Genomic DNA, 12437 nt, shown 5'->3' with positions numbered 1-12437 from the left:
TCAGGGGAAAATACTCAAAGCACAGATTTGTTCTTGCTTTCCTTTTACCCTTATCCTTTCTCGACATTTTATTCAATACCGTGCACTCTACCTCTTGCTCATGCTGGCATACATTGGTAGGTACAAACAATAATATTTCAGAGTACAGTAAAATTCTGAGCACCCAAGCAATGTTCCACTAGGCTGGGCAGCACCAGTCCAGGCATCTTCCACACTTGCCAGAGAACAGGCTGGCCAAAGCTGTTCCTACAAGTGATTAAAATGCAATCTACATGTTACTAGCTCAAAAAAGTATCTCAACTACAAACTCAAATCAAGCTTCATTTTTTTCCCCAAGAAATCCAGGTCCCAGAAGCTTCTTACAGAATACTAAAGATGGACTAAATCCAGTGCCAGCTTTGTAAAAACTTTCCAAGGAAGAACTTACATAACCTTCAAATTTCCATGATTTATATTAAATGCAGAGAGGCTTATTTTCACAAATATTGTAAAAATTTTGAAATGTAATAATCCTATGCATGTTCACACATATTCATCATACTGAAGTCATCATGTTTAGCTTGTTTATCACAAAGCTTACAGCCTTCCTTTTTCAAGTGAAGGGCATCTTTATAATCAGGTAAAACTTCCCAGAGCAGGCATTTACTAACTGTAATAAACACTGTGGCATATATTTTGCTCCATCAGCAATACAAATGTCAGCCACTAGACAAAAGAAATCCTATTAAAAAATTAAAACATTCGTTTTCCTTACATTCCATTTCTATTTTTAATCACAGAAAGCTCTTGCTCTTTGATTAAAAACTTCTTTAACAATGAGATGAGAACTATTATCATACCAAACTCTCTACAGCTAACTATCATATAAAAAAGCTTTGGAAATCTGGTATTTTTTTTCCTAGTTGTTAACAATTTCAGTCTTCCAAAATTTGCTGAATAAGACCTTTTTGTTAAGTATTCAAAGACCCTAAATACGGAAAGATCTTAACAACTTAAGTTGTTGCTCTTAAGTATTATCCATAAGTGGGATTGGAGATTACTTGATTCTATAAAGCAATAATTCTCAATCCACAGTTCAAAAAATCTCAAATTAGTCTGCAAAACATATATGCAAGCATCACTTTCACATGCATGTAAGCAAATAAGAAAAGGTGACAGATGACAGTTATTGAATTCTCAATTTTAGGTTCATTTTGTTCGTACTGTAAAAGATGACAATGGTGACAAAACTGTACAAGACAATCAATTTATTCCTTCTCCCCATAAAAGAGTTGATTCTTTTAATAAATAGTGAGAATCACTTCTTAGAATTGGTAACATTGCTATCTATGCCAGACTACACCAAGGGCAAGCTTTAGCAGCTGTGACCTTTCTCAGATTACAGTTCTGAAACCAGAACCAGTATCTAGAAAATGCAAGGCACCTCTCTTCTGGTTAAAGAAATTTAACTACAAGTTTCTTAGTGCATCATAAGCAATTGAAAAATAGAAATATAATTTCTATCCATTTACCCATATAGAAAAGAGATTGTAACATCAAAACTTACTTCCTTTTTTCCTAACAGGTAGAGCACAAAGTTTGATTTCCGTCTTGTTTTATGCATCATAAGGCATGAAAACCTTCTAACTTCTAACAGGGAAGCATGAGGAGAATAGTTCATCCTAATTCCCTTTTCAAAGGAAGTGTGTCCTTTTACAAATAGAACATTGAGAAAAATAATACTGCTTTTAGAGTGGCCTTACTTTTGTAGTGGTCTCTACATAGCTCCATAGCATTTAGACCTGTTTCAAATACATATGGAACTCATTCGTAATATCCAAATGTTTATACATGATAGTGCAAGGAAGGATTAGCTTTGCCTAAATTTCCATGAGAATTGGTAGCAGAGGGTGAAAGCAGAAGCAGGGAAGTAGATTTTCAATGAAATGATGCTTTTTTTGCCTCAACAGGAGTAAGGAAATAACACCTTCCTAATCATTTTGACATATTGAAGGCACATTCAGTAGCATGGAATCAAGCCATACTCCCAGCTATTTCCAGCAACCTGCAAACATTTATTTATTCTTACAAGCCCAAATGCCAAAACTGTGACAGGAGAATATGAGGCTGGAGAATAAGCAACAAAAATACAGCTCCACAAAGACACCTTTCACTGAAGGGCCTGTTGAAGCAGAGAATGGCATTGCTAATAGTCTCTCAAAGACACAGGAAAGTCTGTGTTACTCTTAACACTCCACAAATCCCATTTTACCAACATGCACTGACACCAGATATTTCAGTCCAGAAACACATCAGCCACATATCTCAGAATATTTAAGTCATTCTAATAAGCAGTATTTTAAGAGAAAGGCTTTCTCAGTGGAGTGATGATTGCACGATAATTTTTATTCACTCAAGTTTACAAGGAGAGCTACAGACAAGGCTGGAGTTTCCCAACAAAACAGTTCATAGTTGAAGTGCAAAATACTATTAAAATCATTAACGAAGACACTGCAATAGACATTTTCCTTTAATCAACTCAGACAAACAAAACAGCATATAACAGCAGGAACTCTTTTGTAATATCCCTAAAATACCAACAACAGTTGTTTGTCTAAACAGATTTTGCATTTTCAAAGTTTTTTATCAAAAGAAATAGAATGAGTTTAAGTCAAAAGGGAAGAAGTTTTGAATCTAAGTTATAATGATAAAACAACAGTGGAATGAGAGCATTCACAGAATTTTGGACAACTTATATTCTGCATTCTCCATAGCACATACTTAATGAGCAAAAATCAAATTGTCTATTAAAAGAAAATAGGATAATTCACATGTATATGCATGCATAAAGTCTAAGTTACAATGAAACTTATATAATTGTACATAATTTCTTTTAAAATTATAATTAATAAATAATCCTTATATAAATATAAATAATCCTTAACCACAATTTGTAACAACTGTATTTAACACCAGCCTCTAATTTTGTGTAATTTAAGCTAACTCATGGTCTTGGTTATACATCCACAGCTCCAGAAACTCCATAATATGCACAAACAAGAAGAGTCAAAATGGTTTTTTAGCATGCACAAACATTGCGCGTCCCCATGGTGCCAGTAACACAGAAAGCTCCATTTCTGAGCAATCCATACAAGATTTTCATACTTGGATTATTAAAATTTAACTATATCCTCAACAGCTATCATAAGTATTCACTGAATGCACTTATTTTTCTCTTCCACATAGTTTTCCAGAAGTCAGTGTTCAGAAAAGGAACAATGCACAAAGTCCCCAGGTCACTGTAGTGTGCTGTGGTTTCTACAGCAAGAAGCCACATCTTAACAGTCAGAAGATTGTAAAGGTTGTAGAGCAAAGTTCATGAAAAAAAACATGTTTTGACCACAATTGTTTTTCAACCGAAGTCAATAATGTAATGAGAACAGACTGCACATTCAATTCAAGTAAGAATCAAATGCAGTCACTGCTTTTCTTATTACTGAAACATTTAGGGTGAATTATCACACAATTCACCAAGAAAACAAGGTATTATTAACATCAGTGTTATTTGGTCCAGATAAGGCAAATAAGACCTTATCTGAAGAACACAAACTAGGGACCTGATAAGATGCATCCCAGAGTCCTGAGAGACTTGGATGATGTAGCTGTCAAGCCACTCCCTGTGATATTTGAAAAGTCATGGCAGACAGAAGTCCCAGGTGAAAGGCAAAAGGCCAACATTGTACCCATCTATAAAAACCTTAGAGAAAACCCTGTCAACTACCACCCAGTCTGCCTCACCTCTGTGCCTGGAAAGATCATGGAACAGATCCTCCTAGAAGCTGTGCTAAGGCACATGGATAACAGGAGTGATTTGGGACAGCCAGCATGGCTTCACCAAGGGCAAGTCCTGCCTGACCAAACGAGCGTCCTTCTATGATGGAGTGACTACATCAGCAGACAAGAAAGGGGCTACAGATTATATTTACCTGCATTTCTGTAAAGCTTTGACACACGCCCCCACAACACTCACCTCTCCACACTGGAGAGAAATGGATGCAATGGGAGAACCACTCGATGGATAAGGAATTGGCTGGACATCTACATTCAAAGGGTAGCAGTCAGTGGTCAACTAAAATGTAGGAAGTTTCTACATGAGGAAGAACTTAATGCTGAGGGCTGCAGACCACTGGAACAGGCTGCCCAGAATGGTTGTGGACTCTCCCTCTCTGGAGACATTCAAAACTCCCCTGGTTCCTGTGTAACCTGCTCTAGGTGACTCTGCCTTGGCAGGGTGATTGGACTGGACCACCTGCAGAGGTCCCTTCCAACCCCAGCAGTCCTGTGATCCTGCCCCTCTGCTCCACTCTGCTGAGACCCCACCTGCAGGGCTGCATCCAGCTCTGGGGTCCTGAGCACAGGAAGGACATGGATTTGTTGGAATGAGTCCAGAGGAGGGCCACAAAGATGACAGAGAGATAGGACACCTCTTATGTTAGGAAAGGCTGGGAGAATTGGAATTGTTCAGCCTGGAAAACAGAAGGCTTTGGGGTGACCTAATTGTGGCCTCCAGTACTTAAGGAAGCCTAAAGGAATGAGAGGGGCTTTTCACAAGGGCCATGTGGTCACAGGACAAGGGGGAATGGATTCAAACTGAAGGAGAGTAGGTTTAGATTAGAAGTAAGTTTAGGGGAGGAAAAAATTCTTGACTGTGAGGGCAGTGATGTCCTAGAATAGGCTGCCCAGAGGAGCCACGGATGTCCCATTGCTGGAAGTGTTCAGAGCAAGGTTGGATGGGACTCTGAGCAAACTGGTCTACTGGAAAGTGTCCCTGCCCACAGATGGGAGTTGGAACTAGATGATATTTAAGGTCCCTTCCAACCCAAACCATTCTACGATATACGATCTAATCCACCCAAAATTTTGATTCAAAAATACTTAACAGCTTTAGTAAACCTTGTTAACTTACCTGTGTAATCACACATTTTTTCAGCTGTGTTTGCAGACTGAAGCAGACTGAGCTTCTGTTGTTGTAGCACAAAATTACGTCACTTAATCCTCACACACACTATTCCCCAAGTTTGGAAGTTCTGTGTGGTTAGGATTTTTAAAACTATAACTGCACTTTCTATTTTTAAAATGTGATTGCTAAAACTATCTTAATGAGAATTTTAAAAGACAACAGACATGTGCAACATAAATACAGAAAGTAAAACACTTACAGCTTCAAATGATAAGTTCACATGTTCCAGAAATTTCTGCATTAAATTTTCAGTTAGTTCATTGAAGCGATATCGGAAGAGATCCATTTCTTGTTGAAGAAACCAACGCCTGAGATCCTCACTGCAAAAAAATAATTTAAAAAAATTCTGAATATACTTTTTTTTTCTTGAAAACTAGACTACAAACCTAGTGAACACAACAGTAATGCTGACTTTGGCATGTGACCCATACACACCGAGAAGCTTGGAAGTAAAGGCAGGAAACCTTCAGTAATGCACACTCAATCAGAAGAGACTTGAGGAGAGACAACACTTTTTACTTGTTTTGGATAAAAATAATTGTAGGTAACATTCTCCCTTGGTAAAGGACAGGTTTTTTCTACAACATGGCACAACACTTCATTGTACAACTAACATCACAATTAATGTGATGAGGAAAATATATTTTGAAGGCTGCTTCTTTTAATTCTCATTTTTGCTGTATTTCCAGCTGAAGAAATATGCATACATCTCAGTAAATGACAAGAGTGCATTCTATTCTAGGCAACAAATAGCCTGGAAACAGGCAAAAGGAAAATACACGGCAATGGAGTTGGGTGAGGAACACAAATATAACATCTAACTCCTGACAGAAGAGAAAAAGGGGTTTAGCAAGTGCAGGTGAACAAGTAGAAGAACAAACAGGAACACAGGGACAGGAGTCAGAAGACAAAACAACACTGAAGCCATTCCAAGTATTTTAAGTACTCATGGAACTCTTCACATCCTAGTGCTCAGATTCCCAGGCATCAGCACGTTACTCAAGGCTACAGCAAGTAGGTACCAGTAAAAAAAGCAACCTGATATGTGCAAGCACAGAATGCAGATGGTGCTGTATCTCACCACCACAGGGCACTCTCTAACACTGTCCTCTGAGAGCTACCCTGTGGGCCACTGCCCGTGGAAGTCACAGAGCACAGAAATACTACAGTCTTATATATGGTCTCTTTACAATATTTAAGCATCTTTTCCCATGGGGAATATGCAAATCACAACAGAGATTTTTGTGGTTTTGGGGACAAAACCTCTGCTTGAAATATGGCTTGAAGAAAAGTAATTATTACATAGAACAGCCAAACAGAAAGGCTGTTAACGTGCTTTGTAAAATGCAATCCTGTGGACAGTCTCAGTGCTTGGGATGTAATAATAATCAGTGCAACCTGAAATGGAAGTTAATGCTTTAATGACTGATCTGTTGCAGTTCTTCTGTGGCCATCTTGGACTGCAGTTAAATCCTGGCATATGACATTTTTTTCCATTTTCCTTGATTTACAGCACATTTGTTTTCCTGTTGGGGGAACCAAACAAAACAACACCACCACACATACACACACATTAAAAACAAACAAACCACAAACATGATCATATGCAAATTCTTTGGAGACCAGCCAGTCTGTTGTTCCTTTCCTTCAGGAAAGCAGATCAAACGCTGTAATCCCACCTATCCACTTAAGTCACCATAACAAGAAAATACTATTTTATCTTTTATACACACACCTACGTGGATTCTTCCTACAGCTGACAAAAGAGCTGACAAGCTGACCTCACACTTCTGTATATGTCCAGCAAATACTTTTAGACTGACTTTCCTAGGATCATCATCATTAGGGCATTATGCACCACTTCTAAAGCCAAACCATATTTTATACTCATTATTTACATGAAAAAAATTTTACACTCTCATCTCAAATTCATACTAAGGAATAATACTTATTATCAAAATCCCACACTTAACTGAAAAGCAATGTCACTGTCATTAGCTTCAGCAGCAGCTTGGTTAGTTAAGGGAGTAGCAGGTCACTAAAGTATAGACATAAGGAATATCTCCTCATTTTTTCCACTTAAATTTCTGGTGTGCAGATTACTTAGCAGTTTAAACCAGTTCATAGTTTCCCAACTTTAAAAATAATAAAAGAAAACAGTCTCTCTCATACAGGGAAAAGCACTTGAGGGGCTGGGGTTGGAATAGAAATACTCTTCTCCCCAAGGAGGGGTAGGAAAAATCAGCATAATTGGTAGGAAGCATGAACATAGAAGTACTTTAGGGAAGGTATGCAAATGCTGGTAAATCTGGAATTTAAGACTAGTAGCTCCCATTCCACAATTAATACAAGAGCTCCAACAACTTAACAGTGATTTATGAAAACTCTGGGCATGGGCCAGATCACTGCTTTACTAGGCAATCAACACCAATACATTACTCAGAATTTAAGTTTTAAAGACTAGACAGCAAGGAGAACATGGACACAGATAACACACAAAAGGAAATGCTATTCAGCATAAAGAGGGAGCTATTTTAGCAGAGAAGTCTAATTTATCATTTAGAAAAAAAATGTCAGGGAGCAGTGAACAGGCCTTGCTAAGTCTAAAATAGAATTTATGTCCTTGTTATGAGACACAGACACAAATCAAACAAAAAAAGATACTTTAAAAAGGTACAAAAGCATGTTTGAAAGTTTCCTGGATAAAAAAGTTTTGCTGTCAGAGCCGAGGTAAAATTTATTTCTTCCATCTTAAGAAAGTAAAGTGAAAATTATGCTCCTGTGACTTTCAAGGTTCTTCATAGCTGATCTGCTGAAGTGATGAGAGCTGCAGTAGAGAAAAGCAAAAACGCACATTCCCATCCACATGCAAATAAAATTATCTTTACATCTGCATCTGCCATGAAAGCAAATTAAACAAGACTATTCTATTTCCTGGTCTTGACAGATGTAAGTGACATTAGAAGAGTTGTGAAAGAAGGGTCTGATGAGACTGTAAATACCCTGTCACATTGAAATGAGCTTTAAAGTCTTGGATTTCAGAAAGCAGAAGAAAAGTCAAGAGATGATGACTACCTTACAAATTTTACTGACCAGAACGGTGGAGCTGGTTACTTCAGATCATGTGAAAACCAAAATCAAAATAATCCAATTTACAAGTGAGGACTAATAGAGACTAGAAAAGCAAAATCAATATAAACTTTTACCCCTGGATGGCACTGTTGGCCAACTGAAAAAGCACTATCACAGGAAAATGTAAGCACATGTACACACAGCTGCCTCAGGAACTGAATTCAACCTAGTTTGCAGTTATGTCTATTTAAGTGCACTTTTTCAATCACTCCTACTTTCTTCTTCAACAACTTTCTTCTTCAACTTTCTTCCATTAACCTAATGATTTGTGCCAAGCTTATTTTTCTGACCTAGTATGATAAAAACTTGAAGGACAGCATATTCTATCTGCCTCCCAATTTTATCTTCTGGGAACTTGCCAGTTGTAGACAATAGAAATACTCCCACAGTAGCTGCTTTTCAAGAGAGAATAGAGAACCCTGGGCTACAGGCTCACCTCACAGTTCTTAGAATGCTATTTTCCATGTTATGAGTAAGCACTAAATCCAGCTTTTCAAAGTACAAGTAAAAAGCCAAAAAGTTGACCAAAAGCTGCTTTATCAAAATGCAGCAAGTACATATACATGGGAACACAAAATGGCAACTGCAAGTTGTCTAAACTGTGTCCTAGAGCTCTGTTCAAAACCCCTCCTCTAAAGATGTCCTTCCCCCCAGATTACAAAGCCAGGCTCTCTCCTGTGGCCCAGAATAGCTTGTACTCATTTCTGCACAGCAGCTCACCTTCATCACCTTCAGTTCACCTTCAGCTGCCCATTTCTGCCCTGCCTACAGTCTAATCTTTAAGATTCTTCCCTGAAACACAGGGTTTGAACAGAATCTGCAATTTATTTACTAAGGAAGATCTTCAATCAAATTCTCACCTTCCACAAGAGCAGAATTTTCATCAACTACCAAGACCCTTAAAGCATCTCACCTCCCACAAAAATAAAGCAATGGTCTAAATAATAAAATATTCAAAGTAAAGTTTTGGCTTCGTAATTAAGTCAAATTGATTCTTCAAAATGCCACTAATACAAACCACTATGTTTTCAGGGGCCTTTTAGACCCCAGACTACTTGAGGATACTACCTTTCAGGGGGCTTGGTAAACTTACAATACATGTAAAGAAAGATATTCTTAAAATCAGCAGGATTAGTATGATTAAGGGAGTTTATAAAAATATAACAAACAGGGGCATTAGAAAGAAGGCAATATTACACTTATCCACAATCACAAATTATACATGTAGAATACAAAAGTATTTCAGTTGCAATTCTGTTATTCAGTCTGCTCCCTTCTTTCAGGATTTTGAGTTACACTATCAGAGACACTGGAGTGAAGGCTGGTATTGATCTCCCCACCCACAACATGTTCCTCATGGTACATGCATCGTGGATCTAGCAGGCTCATGGATCACACGTATTGACAAACTGCCTTCAGCACAGCCCGGATGCCTTTTGAAAGGACAACACGATGGGACGTGAATGATCTGGAAGATTTCAGGGTGTTCAAAAGTCACCCAGGGCCTGTCATGATGAGGTTTCATCCATCTGGAGGGAAGTTTTTGAGACCTTTGCTACTTCCCACTCTGATCAGATGTTCTGCAGCAGGCAGCCAAAGCCATTTCAAAGAAAAGCCCTGTCCATTCCAGCTCCATATCCCTGCTTGGACAGTATTCCAAGCTATCTCTCCTACTCAGCTTTCCTGCCTGTTTTTACTTACAAATCTGTATCCACAGCAGCACTTCAGTCATGTCAGCTATCACAGCATCATAACATGCACTCTATCACAGTCACTTAACTTAAATGAACTGTACTGCAGCCTTAAGTGCAATTGAATCAACAATTCAACACACTTCATATCTGCCAGTTTTAATTCTTAAAAGACCACAGCAATAAGAAGTAAAGAGTTCACACAAATATATAACAAAACTACTTGCAGACATGAAGCACTGGCAACCTCTAATTTCATCCAAAAACTACAGGGGAAACAAAAGAACGTCCTTTACAAAATTGATATTTTGCGTGAAATTTCACATAATGTGAAACCAGCCACAGCAATGGCTATGGACAAGAAACAGAGGCAGTAGATGAAACCTCAAACTCAGATGATATTTTTAGTCAGTCAGAAACAGTGCTCTCTATACAGTAATAGTAGTAGTAATACAATAAAGCCTATTTAAACAATCAGGTCTTTAGTCAGTTATCAACAGTTAGTATATAGAGAAGTTAAACCATGCTATCAATCACTGCAAATGCAAGACAAACAGTTAATAATGTGCATTCATTTAGAAAAAAAACTATCAAGAGACTCAAACCAATTGCATGTGTTTAAAAGCCAAAAGTTTGTAAATTTATTAGTTAGCACAAAATCCAGATCTTAATTGATTACACATATCCTTTTTCATCACAGTTGACAAAAGATTCACAGCAAAAAATCCTCTTTGAGCCTCTCTCTTTAGCAGCCATGTAACTCTACAGCATCTGCAATGTCTATAATAAAGCACTGCAGTACACATTGTACTGCATACATTTAAAATTAATAACAAGAGTACAGCATAATCCACAAAGTACTTACGACTGGCAGTAGGCAAGGCGGAGTATGAAATGAGAGATGTGATCTTTTCTTCTTGCCTCATAATCATCCTCAGCCAAAGCCTGTAGAACATATGCTTATTATTTCTGAGAAATAATCTCTCCCAGATTAAAAAATTCACAATCACTTTACTGCTGTTTTCAACAGTGTATTAACAGTCATCTTGTAGACAATAAATGCCAACTCATTGAGGAAGGTGGTTACCCTAAAGGAAGAAAAACTTCAAAGAAAACCCTTCAAAGAAAACCTACACCTCTGACAAAATGACAGAACAGCATTTCATCACCTCTACTTTTATTTGTTGTTCTTGAATGATATAAAGAAAATAAAGCGCAAGAGAATTCTGTGTCTTGATTTTTACTTACTCTGTAGGGAAACTTCAGTTTCCGGAGCTCAGCCTCCAACTTACTTTTGTATGCATCAGAATTTCTTACATAGCTCACACCAAGATTTTCAACTACTTTAAGCACTGGGCAAAAAAAGAAAATGTCCATATTAGAGACAACATGCTGAAATCAAACTAAATGTATGACAGCTTGGGAAAGGCACAAACTGGGCTAAGGCCACAGGAATCACTTTTAGTGCCATGAGGAGCACAAGGGTGAGAAATAGGGAGGATAAAGTGTGACCCATGAGTCCTGAACAGCTGGCCCAATTCTGGGATCCATACTGCCAACAAGGAAAGGGAGACAGCTAACTCTGACAGACCAGTCTCAGAACATCGGTTTCAACCCTAATGGAAATCTGGATAACCACTTTTCAGGACTTCGGAGGAACCCTTGGCTGCCAGCGACAATGACCTGAAATGCAACACTGAGACATCAAATATGTCACAACATCTACAGAATGTGAAACGCGCTCATAAACCTCCCCGTGTAAACCAGAACTACACAGTCCCGAGAGCTACACTAAACGCTCATTGTGAAAGCGGTCTCAGCTCTCCGAAACGCCCAAAGCAGCGCGTGTGCCTTTAACAGGGGGGAGCTGGCGGCAGCAGGGGCAGCCAGCCCAGCTCCCGTTCCTGTCAGGCGAACAGAGCTCCCAGGCCTGCCAGGAATACACACAGCCTTCCCGGGAAGGATTCACAGCATCGAGGGAGGGAAGGGACGCGAGGAAGGAGAGGGGAAAGGGGAGAAGGAAGGAGGGAGAGACACGCTACTCACGCCTCAGGCGGTCGACCGCAAAGCTCTCAAACTCCACCAGGGAGATGCTTTCCGTGGGGGGCTCCAGGTAAAACTGCAGGCTGTGAGGGTACTGCTCCCTCCGGTCTCCGGCCAGCCGCGCATGCCTCTGCCTCCCTCGACTGGAGAACTCCATCTCCCTCGCTCCAGGGCTGCCTCCGCCCCCGTCCCCACGGCCCGAGCCCCGCTATCCCCGCTCCGCCCGACGCGATCTGCCAGGACCCGGACCTGAGCGCGCCCGGTCCCGCGCCCCGGCTTCCCGCGCTCCGCAGGCCCCGCCCACTTCCGCACAGGGCCGCGCCTCCTGGGCGCCTATTGGCTGCTGCAGCGATGCCGGGGCGGTGCTGGCAGTGCCCACACCCGGCATGGCGGCTCGGGCACGGGAAGTGCCCACACCCAGCATGGCGGCTCGGGCACGGGAAGTGCCCACACCCGGCATGGCGGCCCCGGCACGAGCTGGGAGATCCTGGCAGGTGTCCACACCTGGCACGGCCGCTTCCAGAACTGGCACATTGTCCACTGTTCTACAGTTTTATCATTTTGTCACTTTT

General features: G+C 40.0%; 1 protein-coding gene across 1 annotated transcript in view; it reads right to left on the bottom strand.

Annotated features, from left to right (window-relative positions):
- Positions 1–12221, bottom strand: part of PRIM2 (DNA primase subunit 2) — a 91705-nt gene extending 79484 nt beyond the window's left edge. Inside the window, exons 1-4 of the mRNA XM_064710090.1 lie at positions 11869–12221; positions 11071–11174; positions 10688–10767; positions 5199–5319 (exon numbers count right to left, since the gene is read on the bottom strand). Of these exons, the coding sequence (XP_064566160.1) occupies positions 5199–5319; positions 10688–10767; positions 11071–11174; positions 11869–12022 (459 nt within the window). The 5' untranslated portion in view covers positions 12023–12221. The remainder of the gene's footprint in view (positions 1–5198; positions 5320–10687; positions 10768–11070; positions 11175–11868) is intronic.
- Positions 12222–12437: the final 216 nt, after the last annotated feature.

The sequence above is a fragment of the Zonotrichia leucophrys genome, chromosome 3 (assembly GCF_028769735.1).
Source record: "Zonotrichia leucophrys gambelii isolate GWCS_2022_RI chromosome 3, RI_Zleu_2.0, whole genome shotgun sequence".
NCBI classification, from domain to species: Eukaryota; Metazoa; Chordata; class Aves; order Passeriformes; family Passerellidae; genus Zonotrichia; species Zonotrichia leucophrys.
The sequence above is the reverse complement of the archived record's forward strand: the minus strand, read 5'-3'. Positions and strand labels throughout refer to the sequence as shown.